Raw genomic sequence first — 20,030 nt, forward strand, 5'->3', positions numbered from 1 at the left:
CTAAAACTGAAGACTCTACTCCTGAGGGCTGCCAGGCGTGGACCTCACACCTCTCACATCAACCGTGACGAAGGTCCACCGTCCAAGGCAGCCCACTGCATCTCCCTCCTTTTGACCTATGATTCTGGGATGTGCTAAGCCAAACAAGTGCCCAGGGAACTATAGACAGAGTTTCCATGTTTCTTTTCCATGTACTTCCTTTTTCCCACTTGACTTTCCTCCCGTAGGCTTATCAGCACTGTAAGACACAACAGAGTCCTGTGCTTGACAGCTGCTCAGTAAACAGGGAGAGATTCACCGAAGGAACGAAGGCCCGAAGGAATTCAATGCAGCCAGCATCTCCCTCCTTCCCATCCTGTCATGCTTCTGACTGGTTTTTCATTGTTAGGTTACAATTTCCCAATGGATTCACTTCCTTCTTTCTTTTGCCTCCCCTGATGCCAATAGCTTCTGTGGATTTCTTTATACTTTTCATTTTATTTATCACTTTTACTCTCTGATCCTCTTTAACATGGTTCCTGGTGAAATTTCAGGAGCCTGCTTGGATTTTCTTTCAGTTAAGAGTTACAGTCATGTTCTCAAAATAACTCTTCATATGTAAAGCACACTTCCATTTACCATTCAGCTCAGAAAGGGGGACTATACGTATTATTATGAATATATATATACACTATGATGATATAACCAACAAATCAGAATGTAGACTTCCCCATGGGACAAACAAACCTGTTTTCTTCAACAACTAAACTGTAAGATTAAAAAAACAAAGAGATTGAGGCTCTGAGGTCTCTCTACCATAGATTAATAAAGCCGTAAGAGACATATCAACCAATAATAATTTGTGAACCATTTTTGTACCCCATTAAAAAAACAAAATTATAAAATAAAACATTTACAAGACATTTGTGTCATTTATGAGACAATTGTTACTTTGAACACAGACCATTGCTGCATAACAGCCTCATGGGGGCGCAAGGTAGAGAAAGAAGGGCATCTCTCATTGCTCGTCCCTGTCCCAGCTGCTGACCCACAGAACCCATAAACATAGTGAACTAGTTGGCGTCTGACGTGGTTGGCTACACAGTAGTAAATTATAGGAACAGAATGTGCGACCTGGAAGTAGGTTACTGCCATAAAAATGCCTCAAGTGTGTAATTTGTTTGGGGACTGGCTGGAGGGGAAAAGCTGATGGTGAAGGATTGAATAGAATGAGGAAAACGTTACTGGATGCTAAGGAAAGGAGATCTGTGTTATGTGTTGGCAGAATGTTGGTCAACACGGTCACCGGTGGTAACATGGAAAATAGGAAATGTACTTAATAAACTCAGTAATCCGACGGAGGAGATTTCTGGACCTGGGAGCCTTCGAATTTAACTGAAGAAAGTCAGGTTAACAGGAGAAAAAGAACACACATTTTGTTAATATTTTACCTGCATGGGAGTTCACAGAAAAGAAGTGAAACTCAAAGGAGTGACTAGACTCAGGGACTTATAAACCATTTTAACAGAGAAAAGGAGGTTTGGGCTTTGAGAAATGATAAATGTGGAAAGTGACTAGGAAATAAATGAGGAAACAAATGGAAGATGCAGTTACTTTAGTAAAGTGTGTCTATGCAGGCTCATCTTAGTGCTGGCTCTCCACCTCCAGTGATAAAAGTTGCTCTCCAGAAAACTCTAATTCAAAAAGACACATGCACCCCAATGTTCACAGCAGCACTGTTTACAACAGCCGAAACATGGAAGCAACCTAAATGTCCATCAACAGATGACTGGATAAAGAAGTTGTGGTATATCTATACAACTGAATACTACTCAGCCATAAAAAGAAGGAAATAATGCCATTTGCATTATTTGCAGCAACATGGATGGACCTACAGATGATCATACTAAGTCAAGTAGGTCATACAGAAAAAGACAAATACCATATGATATCATTTATATGTGGAATCTTAAAAAATGATACAAATGAACTTATGTACAAAATAGAAACAGACTCACAGATATAGAAAACAAATTTATGGTTATCAAAGTGCAAAGGAGGGGAGAGCTAAATTAGGAGTTCGGGATTAGCAGATACAAACTACTATATATAAAATAGATAAACAACAAGGTCCTACTGTAGAGCACAGGGAAGTACCTTCAATATCTTGTAACAACCTATAATGAAAAGGAATCTGAAAAAGAATGTATATGTATGTGTATATATATGTATATATACATACATAAAGAATATATATGTATATATAAAAAACTGAATCACTATGCTGTACACCAGAAAGTACCGCAACATTGTAAATCAACTATACTTTAATAAAAGATAAAAAGTTCCTCTCCAGTTCCTGGTACAGGAGAGTGGTGATACCTTCACAAAGGGAAATGTATGCCCTACTTTTAGGCAGGAAAGGGAAAGACAGAGCACTCTCTCTGGATCTACTGACTCTCAGTTGCCTACAGCTCAAGGCAAAGTGGCACATTTTGAGACGGCACATTCTGGACCTCTTCAGCCTTCCAAGGATTTTAGGGCAGGCCTTACAAACAATCTCTGGTAAACAATAGGGCTTCTAAAAATCTTCAGGGAATTGCTGCATAACAGCCTCATGGGGGCGCAAGGTAGAGAAGGCCTTCTCTCAAAGGCTTTATCTAATAGAATGGATTTTTAAAATCAGTTGCAACATAAGAAATCCACAAAGATGTTACGGGAATTATATCAGCTTGAATTAGAGGAACTGAAGGTACAAAATGAAATGAGGCCTTTGGCTCCCCAAACTTAGGCAGAAAACAGGCTGAAAAAAAATTATAGTCATTGACTACATTTTATGGAAAAAGGAAGGAGGATTCAGAGACTTGGAACAAAGGCCCAGAGGACAGAGGGAAAAGTCCCAGATAGTTACTCCCAGGGAGAAGGACAGAGTCCTAATCAATAAACAACATATGCTTGGATGGAGTTCAAAATTAATATAAACCAGTGACTGCTCTGCATTTCTGTTTTCTCCACTTTAGAACAGGAATATCTACAGCGTGTATCCCGTACTTGTCCCGCTGTTGTATGCTGGGTTTACCTGAGGGAGGAGTGGCGGGAAGCTTGTCTCTTTCATTCAACAGCTTTCAGATCAAGTGGAACCAAACCCAAAGAGCTTAAGTCAAGGAGCCTAACATCCACCTGGACCTGATTTGTATTAGGAGACCCTGTAACCTGAGCCTAAGCCCAATGCCTTAGTAAGTAAGATAAACTTTAAGGAGGGGAGAACTTGGATAGGGAGAATGTGAATAATTTGTGGGCATGGAACTATGACAGTTTTACAGCTTGGCAGTTTTAAAATACGGTGCAAGTTTTTTGACATCCTCCCATAGAGAGGTGGATTTCTTCCTTTCCTCTTGAATCTGAGAGGATTTGTCAATGCTTCAATCAATAAATGGAAAGTGAAAGTGGCATTACATGACTTCTGAAGGTAGGCCATACAGCTTCCCTCTGGCTCACTCAGAACACAACCTTTCAGAGCTCTGAACAACAATATAAACAGTCCGACAGCCCTGAGGCGTCCATGCTGTGAAGAAGCCCAAGCCACATGAAGAGGAAGGAACTCTGGTTAACAATCTCAGACAATCCTAACTTTTGGCTCACTGCAGCCTAGACACCAAGTACATGAGTAAAGAAACGTCCAGATGACTTCTGCCCCAGCAACTCAAGTCTTCCTGAGGGTGCAGACACTGGAGTGGAAACAAGTCATTCTTGCTGTACCTCGTCCAGATTCCTGACCCACAGACTCTGTGAACTTAAGGAGATACATGTTATATGACACTGAGTTTGGACTTGTTTGTTAAGCAATAAAAACACCACTAGATCCGTTTTCCTGTGGCTGCTGGAACAAGTGATCACAAATCTGCTGGTTATAAAACAGCATGTTTATTCTCTCACAGAGTGGTTAAAATGGCATGGTATTTGATATCAGAAAGGCCTGGATTATAATCTATCTTACAGAGATAGATGTTGGTTTTTGCAAAGATTAAATGAAATCATTTAAGCTAAAGAATCAAGCACAAGACCCAGGATGTGTAAACATTTCATTTCTTTTCCTTTTGTTTAATAGAAAATAATAGATTCAAGCAGATCACAAAAAATGCAAATGTCAAAAAATATGAAAATATGCTCAATCTGCTTAGTAATTACAGAACATTAAATTAGTCACCATTCACTAGTTAGTCCATCAGATTAACAAAAATTTAAGCAATAACCTCTAGTGCAAAGAGGCCATGAAGAAAGGAGAACTCACTTACAGGCACCTGTGCGGTAGTGTGAATTGCTAAACCTTTTTGGAAAACAATAACTATATTTATTAAAGTTAAAAAATGAAAAAAAGTTTTAAAATGAGCATTTTCTTTGACCTGGGAGTTCCAATTTGAGTAATCTATCCCTTAAAAATACAAACACACAAAAGGATACATGTAAAAAGATGTTTACCTTCATACCACTTATAATAGCAACAACGTGAAAATCCATCAATAGGGAAGTGGTTGAATAAATGTTTATTTTCAGTCTCTACGCACTAGCATGTGACCTCCCCAAGAGCAAAGGTTTTTATCTGTGATCTTAATGCTGTTTTCCCAGCACTTAGAACATAAAAAACATTCAAAGAAATTGTTGAATAAATGAGTGAGTAAAATTCTGGTGTATCCAAATTTGTAAAACGCAGTGGCCTTCAAAGAGTCAGTTGGATTTATACATAATGACCTGGAGAAATGCCCATGATATATTAACTGATAAAAGCTTCTTTTTTTTTTTTTTTTTTTTTAAGGAGAGAGACAAAGGAAGAGGAAGATAATATGTGATACATGTTTGTATTAGCACAAAAAAATTCTTGGAATGATATGGACCAGGGTGTTACCATTGGTATCCCAGAGGTATGAGATTGAAAGAATGGGGAAATTTTCACTTTTTCCACACCTCTGCATTGTTTAAATTTGTTGGAAGGAATTGTTCGTGGACGCCCTCCGCTTGTGTTCGTACAAGCTTAAACCAAACCAGGCTTTGCTATGGGAAAGGAGCCTGTTGCAGTCTTCTGCCCCCGCGTTAGGAAAAAGTGTCCTTGCATTACTGGTTTGTTGCCTTTTAAATGTTTGTGTTTGTTGAATAGTTCACGGCGTTCCCAGTGAGTTTTGCTCCCTCCCCACCACACCGCCCCAACACACACACCTCTCCCGAGGCTGCTCGGCCGGTCCCCTTCCCGCGGGTATCTCTCCCGTCCAACCTGCTGACTCCTGCGCGCTTATCTCCCCGGGGCTCTGCAGGCGGAGCCGCGGCGCGGGCGGGCGCCGCCGCCGCTGCGGGGCAGCCACCGTGTGCACTCCCGACCTTTGCCACTTGCCGCGCTCACGTGGACTGGAGGAGGATGTGGTTTACAAAGTCGTGGCCCAAGGCTTCTTACTCCAGCGTCCTTATTTCCCAAGGGGGCCCCAAAGCACAAGGCTCATCTCCAGTTTTAGAAAGAATACCACAGGAGGGGGCTGGGCTTAGAGGAGGAGGGGGCGAGAGGGGAAGATGAGGTTTGAAGTACCTGCCCGGCGCCTCCACCACTATTAATATTAACTTTTATTAAGACTTGGCCCCTCTCTCCCCGGGGCTTCTCAGAGCCGGAAGTCCAGGGCAGTGGTGCAGGGAAGGGAATTGGCAGGAAGAGAAAACCCTGAGTAAATTATTTAGCCGCGCGACGAGATTAAGAGTGATTCCGCCCTCCTCCCCTCCCTACATCCCCCAAAGTGGGGCCAGGTTGGGAATCAGCCCTCAAACCGCCACTCATCCTTTAAGCTGGACAATATCTGGAGTCTGGTGAGGAGCAAACCAGGAAGACGTTTGTCTGCGAGATGAGGCGCGAGGGCGGCGGGCACCCAGCGGGCGCCTCGGGCTCTGGGGGATGTGGCCTCTGCGCCGGCCTCGCCTTCTGGAGGCTGTGCAGGGAGGGGGCTGGGGGCGAAAGTGCCAGAGAGCGGCCGGGAGAGGCAGAAAGATGTGGGATCTTTTGCCCAAAGTGCGAGGCGACACCCCCTGCCGTGGACTCCGGCTCCCTGCCTTCCGTGGGGAGGCGAGAGAAGCAGCCGAGGGGCGCGGGCTCTCCCTGGGGCCGCTCTTGCCGTCCCTGCCGTACCTCCCGCTTCACGCCCTGCTGGTCTCGGCTTTCGGGTCCGTGGACCGTCGGGGCCCCAGCTGCTCCACCAGAGCAGCAGCGCCGCCTGCCGGGCACCTGGCGCTAGCGCGGCCGCGGGCGGGGCGGGGGGGAGTGGGGCCGAGCGCCGAAGCTCCCGCCTGCCCTTCAAAGTCAAGTCCCTCCCGCCCGGCTGCTGCTGCCGCCGCCGCCCGGGGCGCTCAGGCCGGACGGTGGAAGCCGCTGCCCGCTCTCCTCGCCCGGGCCCGCCGGCGCCTGGGGACCGAGCTCTTGGCACCTACCTCCCCTGCCCATAGCGGGGCGCGCCGGTGAGAGTCAGAGTAATTTGACTGTAATGACAAAAGCAACTGTGGCAACCAAGCTGCTCCGAGGAAGAAAAGGAACGTGCCTGGGATCTGGAGGCGCGACTTCCGGGGCGCGGGCGGCGGCGGGCTTCCCGGGCTCCCCGCCGGGCTGGCGCGGCGGCCGCGGGGGCCGTGCTGAGCTCCCACCTCCGGAGGCGCCAGGCCTCCGCAGAGACGAGTGCGGCCTTCCGTCCGCCCGGCGCGGCATCTGAGGGCAGGAGAGGGGCCACACCTGCGCCCAGACGCCGCCGTGCGCTCCTGCGGCTCGTGGCGCTGGCCTCTTCCCGGATGGCTGGGGCCGCACACAGACGCCGCCGAGCTCAATGCCAGGCCGAATGCTTCCCCCAGGCTTGATGAGACAACTGGTCTATTTGGGCACGGGCCAAATTTGCTTTCCTTTTTCTGTCTAAAAACATTCAAAGACTCAAATCCAGGCAGTAGTTTCTCTGAGACAGAGGTATGAGGTGGGAATAAATTTAACGTTCCCGCAAAGGGAGCACCTTGCTGCTTGTCTGTTTTGTTTGGTTTTACATTTGCAAAAGTAGCGCCCACCTTTATTCAGTAATTAATACCAAGTCCATCTAAAAATTTACTCCCTGAACAGCTTCAGATGGCACGATCACATGGTCATTTGGCCTTTGGGTTCTCAGTTCTGGCCATGTGTCCACACAACAGCAGTCATCATTACACTGTAGTACATTTCAAGTACAACTCGAGAAATGAATAAATGTTGGTTGTCGGTTTTCCGTGGGCTTAAGGTCATGACCAAGCAATGTCACTCTGAGTTAATGTCTACTGTGTTTAACAATATGTATCATTAACATATCTAAAAGCATAAAGACAGTTACATGAAATTCATAGATAAGATGAAAAGTTAACAGGAACACATGAAACTGACTAGAGGAATATGGATTTCTGAAATGTGCATTATTTTGAATAAAGTGACTTGAGGGGAAAAATTATGTTTTTATTTTTATATGTGTGGATTCCCGGACGAGCAGTCTTTCTTTTTGTGCTTCCTGCATCCTCCTATATTGCTATTTATTGGATAATGGTCTCTGGTTCTCACTTATGTCTTTCTTCTGTTGGCTTCTGGCAATGCGCATGCACACCCTATCATAATTCTGCCTAGTAAATGGGGGGGGGAGCTGAACACATAATCTAGATCTATTGAGTTTTGTTGTGGTTATTGTTTTTAATACATTAGATACACAAAGTGAAAGAACATTCACTGTCTTTCATGAGTAAAGAAGACTGCCCAGGGCATTTTTCACAGCTCCTAATTTGTGGTTTAGGCACTTAATCTTTCTCCCTGATTCTACTAATTGTCAGTAAGTTAAAATTATTTAAATGCCACCCAACAAGCAATTGTCTGTTTATACTACAATGACTTTAGCTTTTACATTGTTTTTCATTGTTTACTTTCCTGAGGTGGGAGAGGAATTTATCAACCACTGCTTATATAAAACCTATTACTGTCATATACAAAGAGTTATGATATACAGACTGTTGATCCTGAAAGTTCTGAGATAACACATGAACAATTAGAAAAGAATTCCTTTCCTAGAAATTAAAATGCAAATATTAAAGGCAAGCAATACCTAGGTCCCTACTTACCAATAACATTATTTGATGCCTAAACCCAATATATGACCTGAATATTATTTTTAAAGTAAATGTGTGTTTGTGTGTGAAGGGGCAGTTTGGTTGTCATTGAATCCCAGGGCACTATTCTTTGTGGATCAAAACTGGTTTGTGTTCTGGTTTATGGATTAGATCTCCAGCACAGAATTGCCAGGATTCTGCAGAAAGAAGAACAAACTGGTCACTTAACTTTGGGTCTCTAGCAACTTAATTGATATTATCCATATCCACTGAGGTTAGTGACAAATTCCAGTTTGAAAAAGTTGTTAAAGAAAATGTTTGGAGACTAGAGATACAGACCCAAAAGTTCACCTATGCACTTGCCCCCACGGTCCCTTAACTGATTCTTTCAAGAAGAATGTCAAGGTAAATGTATAATCTCTGGAATTGACAGATTCTACTTTCCTTATTTGGAATTTAAGGGTTTTTTCCCCCTAGATCTTATTTCATAACCTTCAAGAAACAGATGATATAAGAAGTATATATATGCCCTCTGGTTTGTAGCTAAGTAAAGAAAATATTTACTAATTGTTTTGGTCCAGTATCAATCATCTCGTCCCACAGTTGTCAATAAAACCTACTTGGATTCCTAAAATCATAGTCATCTCTTGAAGAGAAGGTGGCAAAAGGAGAAAGGCAAAAAAAAAAAAAAAAAAAAGGCTAAATGTAGGAATTATGGGAGTTACAAGGTGGTATATTCTAAATGTGATTTAAGAAAAGTAAATTACATTAAAATTATATTAACATTAAAATCAAAAATTAAAAGTAATAAATTTAAGACAATTTAAATATTAATTTTAAACATTTACAAGGCAATCTACATTATTTAGATATGAATGTTTTCCTTATTCTTTTTTAGTATCCAAAGCAAAACCAATTCAACACAAGACCTGCTGCTGTAGTTTTAATGTGAGGGGAAATTGTGGGGACTAGACTGAAATGCTTGCCTTAAAACGACTTCAAAGGAAGAGTCAGCCTTGAAAAATTAAATTCACAGTGGCTTTTTGGGGGTGGCTCCTGGAAGAGTACAGAACTTATATTGAGGTGTCAAAATGGAAATTGTTTCAAAATAAAGAAACTTTTAATACCATCTAGGTAGAGTATCTGTCTCTGCCCCTTTTGGGTTGAAGGATCCTGATGAATTGTGAGGAGGCCCCCAACTGCATCTTCAACTGATCTGAGTCTCCTACACACAATTAGAGGTGTCTGAGGATGTCTTTCCTTTCCTAGATGAAAGGGCGAGTAAGCTATCCGGAGCAACCCGTCTTCTCATCTGGAATGTTTGTGCTTTGCCACTTGAGATTTCGTGCAGTGGAGACCAAGAGACAACAGACTTGAGGCTATTTTGACAAAGTAAGCAAAGCTGAATACATTAGAAAAACTTCAGAGAAGGGGTTATTCTATTGTGATTTGAGATATTATCCTTGTTCAAAAATACTTTGCAAGGACCCTTGAGCACCTGGGAGAAGATGGTTCATGATTAAAAGGAGTTCATGTCGTCACTGGGGTCTAATCATCAGGGTACCCTGTAACTTGCATTTGCTAAGAGGTTGTGATCTCCCCAAGGCTGTTAAACTGGCAAACAGCAAACTCAAAAACAAGGTGCAAATAGTGCCCCTAAAATGTATAATCACTTAAGATTCTGTAGCTGAGATGTCTTTATTTCTGTTTGTTGCCTTCTCTTATCTTTTCCTGAGCGGCTGTGAATAACAACAGCGAGAATATTGCTACTTATATATTTAGGTATCTATATAGTTTTCTTGGCTAATGTAGGCATTCTACGAGATAGTATCAGAAAGAAATTAAACTCATGAAACTTTTCACTGCTTTCATTAGTAGTCCATCTTGTTAACTTCATTAAATGAATATGATCGAGTTAAAAAGACTCGGGCTGTTTTCTCCCCATATATACCTTTTTTGATATGAGTTCCACAATACTGGTACCTCCCACCCCCACTCCCCATATTTATCCTGAGTTCTCACTCTTTCCGTGTATCAATATCGTACCCAAATTTCTGTAATTTCTTAAAAAGAAACGTGCACGAAGAACCTTTCAGAATGGTAGATAGCTCCCCTGTCCCCCATTTTTTTTTTCTTAAACATTCACCAGATCCAAGAATCTTCTGCGCCTGACTTACTCTGAACTTAGTTTTCAACAGCCCGGTGGCCATGGCGAGGAAGTCTCGCGGTGCCCCAGTCTGGGAGAAGCGGGGTGGGAGAGGCGGTGGACCTTGCACCTCTCAGCTGGGTCAGAACTGCGCCCCTTCTCCTCTAGGGGCGGCAAGGAGCGCGAGCGGTGTCCCCAATTCTTCCCAGAGCGCGCACGCCCCCTGGCGGCCCGAACACGAGGCTGCGCGCCTGGAGGATGGAGGGATTAGGGCCCCGGCCCCGTCCCCCACCCCCCTCCCGCCGCAACGCGCGGGGGGCGCTCGGAGCCGCAAAGTTGTGTTGTCAAAAATATACGCGGGCGTCCGGGCGCCGCCCACTCGTGCCCTGTCCCCGTGTTCCCCTGGGCTTGCTCCAGGTTTAGTGCCTTGGCGTCGGAGGCGCGGACCCTCATTCGTGGACTTTTCCGTGGCCAGGATGACCGATGGGCCGCTCGCCTCCCGGAGCAGGGTCCTGGCCTGTCCGAGACCAGCCGAGCGCCCCTCGGCGCCCGGATGCGCGCCGCGCGCGGGCGTTTGTGCGCGCGGGCCGAGCCCCGGGAAGGGGAAGAACTTGTAATCGCTTGCAGCGGGACAATGCCGACTTTTGAACCTGTAACCACTAAGCAAACAACCCTTGTGCTCTCGCTCCACTGTCCAAACAGGGTTTATTGACAGGCGTTTCACAGCAACGCATAGCAACCGCGGCGGCGGCCGGGGTGGGGGGTGGGGGGGCGTGCGGGCGCAGGGTCCGCGGGGGCCCCTGGGGATCATCTGCAGCTCAGCAGACCCTGGTGCGGCTTCCCCCTCGGTCGGGAAGCCTCTGCCCCGAGAGGCGGGCCAGGCACTCTCCCTCCAACTTCCAACTCCGGGCGCCGCGGGCCCAACCCCAGAGCCCTTTTCTCAATCCTGGAACGGAATGCGCTACCCGGAAGGGCCGCGGAATTGGGGAGATGCTGCAGGGGGTATTTCTGTCTCGCAGCTCGGCTCGTCCTGCCCAGCCCTCGGGGCATCTCCTCCCTCGGTGGAGGCGCTGATTAGGGCTCGAAGGTGCTTGTGGCAAGAACGACAAGGAGAGCAAAGCCCTTCTCCCCAGGCCCTGCCGAGAGCGCCCAGGTCGATGGCTTCCAGGACCAAAAACCTCAAGGGCAGCAGCCCGGTCCCCAGCGGCTCCACCAGATAACAAACAACCATCACTGAAAGGATCTTCTTTTGCTGGGTCTCAAATTCCTCTCTGTGGGAGTAGCTGGGAAGGAGGGGGTGGGGAAAGGAAACCGAGCGGGACAAGGAAAAGGATGGAGTCAGAGGGGCCTCTCGGAAAGTTATTTACAGAAGACTAAGTTCGTGGAAACGTTGCCTTAGGAGAATAGAAAATCGAATTTTTAACTTGATGCTTGTGTTTCGCTGGATTGTGGGGCGTCTTGGGGAGAAGTGACTCACCGATGAGGGGAATGCGCGCAATCGCCGCAGTGGGGATTTGAGGAGACGCTACCAGCGGGCTCTCAGCGCCCTCCCACTCCCCATCATTCCCCCAGCTGAGAAGCAGCTGTGCGCTCAGCTGTGCGTTTTGCCCACAGGCACCCCTACAAGAACCACACATTCCACAATCCAAGGCTGGGCTCAGGCTCGGGGGCAGGGAAGGTCTCGGAACCTGCTCCCTCAGGCTTCTGACGCTCAGGGGTAAAATGAGGTTGTCCAGATAACCTTCTCCACCCCATCTCTCTGCTCTTCCTAATTCTCACTTGTAAGTAGAGAAAATATTTCATTTCTTATAAGATAATAATTCCAGACAAAATCTGAAGATGGTAAATACAAAATCCGAAATCTGGAAAGCTCATTTATCTTTTTTTCTTTTTAGAAAAAAAATCCATGTGTTCAAATCCCCCCCACCCCCACCACTGCCCTTCACCATATCACTTCTCTCCCCACGGATCCAGAAGGCTTTTTCAATGCTGGCTTGGATGTTACCCAGACCAACAACCCAAACAGCAGCAACAAAAACAAAAACTCCCCTTTTTCATCAGCCCCAAGATTGTGAAAATGACAGGAAGTCCAGGTTGGCTCTGGCATTTATAGCACTGACATACATTCAGCCCAGAGAAGCTCTGGTGACAGGCTTTCTAAACAAGGCCCTGTCCCGGGCCCCCTTGTCAGGCCTGGAGTCCAATAACCACCCCCTCACACCATACACCACACATACACCAGCCAAGCCTTGCCTGGTCTGGGAAGAGAAGAGAAAAAAGACAAAGACCTGGGGGTTCTGCACGCTTTGGTGGGTCCAGGTTTCCATCTCAGCTGTCTCTGGCTCCTGCAGTTTAAATCGTGCCTGCCCTTGAGGCAAGAGGGGCTAGCTGGTCCTTGGAGGGCAGTGAGGAGACAGCAGCCACTTTGACTCCCAGCCCTGTCAGTCCCCTGAGTCCCTCTCTCCCCATGGCTCCAACGAGAGACGCAGCCTGCAGATTTTGGAGGCAAAGAGCTGGGGAGGAGGGAGCTGAAAGGCTGGTCTGTTTAGCCAGTCCAGGCAATGTTTCTGCCAGTACTAGAGGAAGCCCCAGTAGTCATTTCCCATCTCCTCCCTGGTAGAAAGAGTCAAAATCTGGGAGAATGTCTTCCTTGAGGCCTCCAACCGCACTTGTCTTTACCCCAGCTTTTTCCTCTGAGTGCTAGGGAAGTTGGCAAACATTTGTGGGTGGGAGGGGAGGGGCCTTTCCTGAGGATTCTAGCAGATTCCACGCTCCTCGTGGCTCAGCCTGGAATAGCTCTGCTGCTGCAGACCGCTGCGGGTCACTGGGTGACAGTGGGGTTTAACACCCCCCCAGTTGGCCCCAGAACCCCAGCGACAGAGCCGGGCACCGAGCCTTGCAGGGAAGACACAGGACTCAGGGGCTCGGGGACGCTCCTCAGGGGGCCGGGCTGAGGCTGAGGGGGCTGCGGGGCAGGCGGGGGCTGCGGCTGCTGCTGCTGCAACTTCTTCTTGTTGATTTTCCTTTCCTTTGCTCTGCGGTTCTGAAACCAGATTTTAACCTGGACATGGAAAGGTAGAGGAAAAAAGGAGATGGTGAAGAAGGTGTCAAGGAAAAAGGGACTGTGCTCAGCACGAGCACCAGTACCTCCTTCTCCAGCGAAAGAAGTGCCCTCGGACCTGAGCGACCCCAGCCCTTCGCACAGCCTGTCCCGGGCTGTCCACTGGAGTGGTGGGTGGGGGGCATTTCCAAGCCCCATTCGGCCTCAAAAGAGAAGAACCTCCCTCCCTCCTGTTCCCCAGGTTTCGTTCCAAGGCAGCCTTTATCTACAACTTTACTGGAAAAGTTCAGAGTCTTAGAACCAAGGGAAACAGAAACTGCCAGGCCCTTTCCACACCAAGCAAGAGGAAGCCAGTGCAGAAGTGCTTCAAAATGACAACCTTTGGCCTCTCATAGCTAAACTGAAATGTAATATTCCTCACCTTGGAGCTGAGAGTGAATTTTAATGTGGGGGTTCCTGGCTGTGAGTTTGACCTGTTTTTTTCCTAGACCTTATAGAGAATTCATGCGCCAAGCCTCACCTTCTAGATTTTATGGGCAGGGATTAGGGTCTTATACTAATTTTGCCCCCAGGATAGTGCTGGATCCAAAGAGTAAGTCTTTAAGTTTCTATTGACCCAAACAGAATTCTAGGTCACACTAGACTCAGTTTTTTCTTGTATCTCCCAGATCTCCCAAAATAGAAAAAAAAAAAAAAAAGTATCCAACAACATCCAAAAAAGACAACTAGAGGTGGAACAAGCCTTCTAAAAGAGCATCTGGGAAGAAAATACCCTCCATCCTCTTGCTTTAATCTGCCCACAGAACTAGGTGGATTCTGGGGCCTGGCTTCTAATCCTCCCCCACGGGACTCCCTGGGGCAGTGACCAGGCCCTGGAGGGGTCTCACCTGCCTCTCCGAGAGCCCCAGCGTGGCAGCCAGTTCGGCTTTCCTCCGGATGGTGATGTAGCGACTGTAGTGAAACTCCTTCTCCAGCTCCAAACGCTGGTGGTCCGTGTACACGACTCGGTATTTGTCTTTCGTCCTGGTTTTCACTGTGAAGGAAGGAGAAGTTAGCGCTGAGAACTGCAAGGCAGCCCATCAGTCATGGGTAATGACAAACCTCCCTAACCAAGGGCCATTTCTCTTCCTCCGCCGCCCTGGGGGGCCAGGGTTTGGCTGTTTCCTGCTGAGTCTGACAAGACCCCCTAGAGGGTCCTGAGGGGAGGGTGTGGGGCTATCCTAGACAGCTAAATCAGTCTTGGGATTAAATGGCTTTTTTTAAATTAAGAAAAACTAGAAATTCATACACACAGAAGATAGCAGAACCCCACTACCATTTTTGTAAATCAAACATCCTGGAGCTGGTGAGGCCCAAAGGGGAAAAGGGTAGAAGAGAGTCACCAGAGTCTTGGGGATATTCAGATATTCAGGCTTTTTAGGGAAGCCCACCCTAAAAACAGCTGGGATGGTGGGTATGGGTGTGTGTGTTACTTTGTTTTATTAGAAGTGGAAAGGGGGTGGCTTCCCTCAAATCACCAGAAACACACACACACACACACACACACACACACGCGCACGCACACACACACCGCTCACCAGCCCTATCGGGTGGAATTCGAAGCCGGGGTTTGGCAGGCAGATAATCCCTCTCTCTGGGGACACTGTATACATGGCTAAACCTGGTTTGGCATTTGGCACTCTTTCTTTTTTAATCCTCCATTTATTTCTGCTGCAAACCCTGCCAGAGCTATCCTGACCAGAGATCTATGCTCATTGGATTGAGTCAACATATTAAACCTTGGATTGATTGTTTTACTGAAGGGCCTTGACAAATAGTCCGACGCAGTCAGAGCAGGCCCGAGCCTGGCGTCTCCACCAGGTCTGTCCCGGGTCAGCCCTTGGCAGAGCTGGGAGAGAGCTGTTCTCTCCCGCGCGGCCCCAGGTCGGGGTCTTCTCCCAGCAGAACAGGTTCAATCGCGCGGCGCTCAGTGCTGCAGGAAGATCTAAAGGGTCTGAGAGTTGCTTGGAGGTGTTTAATACCCCGCAGGCCGACTTTGTTCAGGTAAAACTCTTTGCAAACCACAACAAAAGCGCCCTGGGAGGATACAGGCGGGATCAGAGGAGGCTCCCCCGAGCCGCTGAAAGGAGAACACAGTCGCAAACAATGCAGGACAAGGCGATCTTATCAAAGAAAAGCCCTTTCAATGCCTTAATAACAACCGCATTCTGTTTGAATTACCACTACTGAGCAAATGGCGGCCCGGCTTTCATCCCCCTCCCCGCCAGGCGCATTAACATCAACACGGCCGGCAGGCGCATTTGAATGGGCGCAGCGGCCCCGACCCCGCGCCTGCGAAGACAGTAAAGGGAACTGACACGTCCTGAGAGCCTGCGCTGCCGCCTCCAACCCGCTCGAGCTGCCAGTGGTGGCGGCCGCTTTTTACGGAGGAGGAAACTGAGAATCAGACTAGGTTACACAGACAGCATAAAGCGGGGCTGGCACCGGAGCCAGGTTGGAGCCACAAAAGACACCTCTGGGGCTGGAGAGCCAGACGCAAAATTCTCCGAGCCGAATTCTCTAGTAGCGATATTCGCCTTGGGGGTGTTTGGGAGCGGCTCTGGCTCGGGGGCTGCCCTTTCAGTATCCCGGAGGGGCCAGAGCGCGCGGTAACCAGGACCTCTGTGCGCTCTGCAGCCCGCGCCCCAAGGGCCTTGGAGGCGCCCCGCACCCCCTGGGAACCAAGGAGGGGGTTGGAGGAGGGGAGAGATGAGAGGGACTTGTCAGAATTCATTATTGACTGCGAAAGTCACCACCCTCTTTCCGGGCCCTAAAAGAGACAATGGCAGGGCTGGGAAGGTGTATATCAAAGCGGGCCGGGCCGAGTACCACCCACCCCCCTCGCCCCTTGACAGATGACACTCCGCAGAGGAGTCCGGCTCCGGCCCGCGGGCCGCGGCCTCCCCACATTAACATCACAAGGGCGCCCGGCGCCGACTGCGGCCTTGCCACCTCTGCGAGGGACATCACAGCGGCCTCTCATCTGCCTGGGCTCCTGCGGCTCCCCTCCCTCCCCCCTGCCCGGCCACAGCTCCATAGACACTACCCCGAGACGCCAAAGGTCTCCCTTAGGCCGCCCCGGGACCCGCCAGCTGCTCCTCGGGCGGGCTCTGTGGAAAAGGGCGTCCCTTGGGAGCGCACTCTGTACAGAGAGGGCGCCTTCTCTTAGGAAAGGGACCCAGCCGAGGGTCCAGGTCGGCCCTGAAGCCTTCTCCCAGGGAGGCTGTATTTCCCACCCGGTCGGTCTCAGCATGTGCCCGGTGACGCAAAAACTGATGCCCAGAGACAGCCCCCAACGGCTGCTCTGATTTATACGGCTGTAATTGGCTATAAACCTCTGCAAAGTGCCCATAACCTGCATGCAGGCCAGGCTGGGCTAGAAAAGAGGGAAGAGGAAAAAGCGGAAGTGCGGAGGGCTGGGAAAGACTTCATGGAGTAAAAGGGGAGCCATCAGGACTCTCCCAACACACCTATTGAACTTCCTTCCCACTTGACACACATTATCACATCGGAAGGGGGCAGACCCGGAACCTAGAGCCCCCACAGTCCGGCAAACCTAGGATCTTTGCAGAGACATCTCTGGAACAAGCTTCTTGATCGTATGCAAGCGCGCGCGAGCGCGCGCGAAAACACACACACGCACACGCACACGCACACGCACGCACACACACACACACACACACACACACACACACACGATCCTGGCAAGGAGGGTTCCGGAGAAATGATCCCTGTCTGGAGCAGCGGCAGAATTCCCACCACCACTTCCTCCCTTTCTTCCTCTGCAGACACGAAGGGACTCCCAGGGCATCTTGTCCTAGTCCTCCAGGTTTTGATTGAAATAATCCCTTTGCGGATCAAAGGTTCAAGATTGGGGTGCCCCCCTTCCTTTAGCTCCTGGGGCTAACACTTCTTTCCAGCTGCAGCAGCTTTGCCGGTTCTCCCTAGGCGCCGGAGCTCCGATTCCTGAAGTTGGATCTATTGGCCAAACCTGGTGCCACGCGCAGCCTCGCCGCCTCCTGGCCCCCAGGCCACCACTCTTCCCAAGTGGCTCCGACGCGGGAGGAGGGTGTACACAGTTGGTCTAGAGCCCGGCCCGGTGGAGGTGCTGGGAAGCTGCGGCGCGCCGAGCGAGTGGCAGCATGTGGGGAGGGCATCCCCACTCCCGTGCAGCCAAGCTCCGCCGACACTCCCAGGAGTCTCCCGGGAGTGTTCGGACGTTATGAATGAGGGACCGCTGGAAAGAGAAAGCCTCTCCTCTGCCCTAAACTGAACGTGGCTCGTGAGACCAAAATACTCACTCTCGACTTCCATCAGCCCAGACTCAGGGATTAGAGAAGCTCCGGAGGCCAGAGCCCCCTGACTCTGTCGCCCCGCCCCCCTGGCCCGGAGTCCCCACACCGCCCCGGATGGCGGTCGGCCCTGGACACGCGCGGCCCCGCAGCCGGCGGCTGGGACCGCGCCTTTCCGGGCGCCCGCCGGCGGGGCGCCACCGCCGCTTACCTTGGCTGCCGAGCGACGGCTGCGCGGGCTTCCGCATCCACTCGCACAGGTTCCGCCGCTGGCCGCCGGGGGACAGCTGCTCGGCGGCGGCGGTGGCGGCGGGCCCGGGGGGGCCGGGGTTGAGCGTCTGCAGCAAGCCCGAGGCGCAGGAGGGCGCAGCGGCCGGGTGGTGCGGGTGGTGGTGCGGGTGGTGGTGCGGGTGATAGTCAGCGGGGCTGCTGTAGCCCATGGCGGCGGCCGGGGAGCCCCCGTTGAGGCCGTGCGCCACGGCGTTGGCGGCGGCCGCCGCGCCCCCCGGCGCGTAGCCGTTCCAGTCCTCGCGGAGCGGGGCGCCGTATGCGGCCGGCCAGGACGGCCCCGGGGACTGCGCGCTGTCCAAGTTCGCGGCGGCAGCGGCCGCGGCCGCCACGTGGTAGCCGCCGTAGTCCGGGTACTGCGGGGGACTGACGAAGTTCTGCGGGGCCAGGTTGAGGCCGCCAGAGTGGCGCACGGAGCTGGGATACATGCTCACGTCCTTGTCCAGGAGGTAGCTCACGTACATGGTGGCGAGGGCCCGACAGCAAACCTCACCATGCTGCCTGGGGACGGACGCTGGAGGCTGCTGGGGGCCGCTGGGGGCCGCGATGGGGAAGGGTCGAGGGGGCGCAGGAACAGCGGGTGGCTGCGCCTCAGACCGCGGTGCTCCGCCGGCTCCTCGCGGCGCTTCTGCCTCTGAGGCGGTCCCTCCCTCTGGCCTGCCTCCTCCCTCCCTCCCTCCCTCTCTTCCTTCTTTCCTCCCACCTCCTTCCCACTAGGCTGCAGAGGCGGGGAAGACCCGCCACAAGCTGGCGTGCGGAGCCCCAGGCCGGCGGCCTTACGTGATTAACGAGTGTTTACAAGACTCTATTAGTAATGACACAGACACCAATGGCTGGAGACGTCGAGGCGCAGCGCGCACCCGGCGCGCAACCCCCCGAAACATGATTTGCATTTTAAAAGATAAGGAGGGGGAGCTCGCGAGAGGGCAACGACCCATCACAGCTAAATATTCAAACCTTTATTGTTAAGAGCTTCCTCCTTCCAACCTGGTGCACTTTAACCTCCAATCACAGGTTCAAAGAATGAAATCAAGAGACTTGCAAAAGAGAATGGGAAAGAGCTATCTTGGTGGGAATCTTGGTTTAGAGACGACGTGTTTACGCTTTTGCAGGAAAGGGCGGGGGGGGGGGCTGTCAAGAAGCTCCTTCCATCCCAAAGAGAAAAGAAAAGGGAGACCATTGCTTTGATGACAACGTTTCTGGCCAACCCGGGAGGTGACGAGGAGGGCCAGGAGAAATGGGCCGGTTTCTTCACGCTCTGTGCCTCTTGTCAAAACGACTGCACACCCTGACACCCTGAACAACTGTCACCGCTAGTCATTTATTTTTTTTCCCCAAGGAAACCGCTTGCCCTTCACACGAGATAACCTAAGACTGTAGCTACAGGTTGCATCTGAGTTCATCTCATATTTGGGATTTAATTTGAATTAAAGCAATTAATTTTTAAAAAGCATTTACACGCAAGATTCAAAAGTCTTAACTGCAAACCAAGGAGCCGGTGGGAGAAGTCAAACTACTGGAGGGCGGTAATGGAGGGGAGCAGGACAGCTTCCTACAGAGCTTGTAACATACTGTTTCTTGAGCAGGGTGCTGATACACGGTGTCTGGTGTTTGTGAAAGTTCAGCGAGTTACACGTGTATGTTTATCACACTTAAATACGAGGTCAAAAATCAACGAAAACGGAGTCTAGAATTTCTGCTAGTAGGTCTTTATATGTTATCATGATTAATAAAAGCTTAAAAACACTTTGTCATTTGCGAAATAAAACATTCTTTGGAGAAAATTGTTTTTCATCTCCAGGGCATGTGCAGGTAACCCGGGGCCATCACTAAGGATTGCTTCTGAAAAGCACCGAGTGGGGAAGGATCGAGAAAGGATCCTCCTTGGTTTTTGAAGCACAGTGTCCCAGGGGCCAGGGCTGGCAGTGGTGACTTGGGACTCTGTGTTGCTCAGCCTGGCTCGGGACCTGCCACCAGGGACAGGAGCGCAGGGCGACTAGATTCGGCTCCGGAGGCACCCATCTCGGTTGTGCGGCAGCGGGGAGTGGGCCCGCGGTCGTCGTCTGCCTTCTCTTTGAAACCCAGACGGCGCTGCCCG

General features: G+C 50.1%; 1 protein-coding gene across 2 annotated transcripts; it reads right to left on the minus strand.

Moving 5' to 3' along the window:
• Nucleotides 1-10,932: 10,932 nt before the first annotated feature.
• Nucleotides 10,933-18,581, minus strand: CDX2 (caudal type homeobox 2). Of its 2 annotated transcripts, none has more exons than XM_074377968.1 (3): nt 17,856-18,581; nt 14,205-14,346; nt 10,933-13,313 (listed from the first exon to the last, which is right to left on the minus strand). In XM_074377968.1, the coding sequence occupies exons 1-3, from the start codon at nt 18,394-18,396 to the stop codon at nt 13,190-13,192; spliced, it is 807 nt and encodes a 268-aa protein (XP_074234069.1). In that variant the 5' UTR covers nt 18,397-18,581; the 3' UTR covers nt 10,933-13,189. The 2 variants fall into 2 exon arrangements, with proteins under 2 accessions (XP_074234069.1, XP_074234068.1); XM_074377967.1 differs by having other exon boundaries at nt 14,201-14,346; nt 17,856-18,569.
• Nucleotides 18,582-20,030: the final 1,449 nt, after the last annotated feature.

Source organism: Camelus bactrianus, chromosome 14 (genome assembly GCF_048773025.1).
Source record: "Camelus bactrianus isolate YW-2024 breed Bactrian camel chromosome 14, ASM4877302v1, whole genome shotgun sequence".
In the NCBI taxonomy this organism is placed as follows: Eukaryota; Metazoa; Chordata; class Mammalia; order Artiodactyla; family Camelidae; genus Camelus; species Camelus bactrianus.

What these genes read in the sequence shown, in the direction of transcription:
- CDX2 (XM_074377967.1), bottom strand. Translation starts at nt 18,396, where the DNA reads ATGTACGTGAGCTACCTCCTGGACAAGGACGTGAGCATGTATCCCAGC. An exon ending in GCCGTCGCTCGGCAGCCAAG is followed by an intron (nt 14,347 to 17,855) that starts GTAAGCGGCGGT and finishes CTTCCTTCACAG; the next exon opens with TGAAAACCAGGACGAAAGAC. An exon ending in TGGGGCTCTCGGAGAGGCAG is followed by an intron (nt 13,314 to 14,200) that starts GTGAGACCCCTC and finishes TTCCATGTCCAG; the next exon opens with GTTAAAATCTGGTTTCAGAA.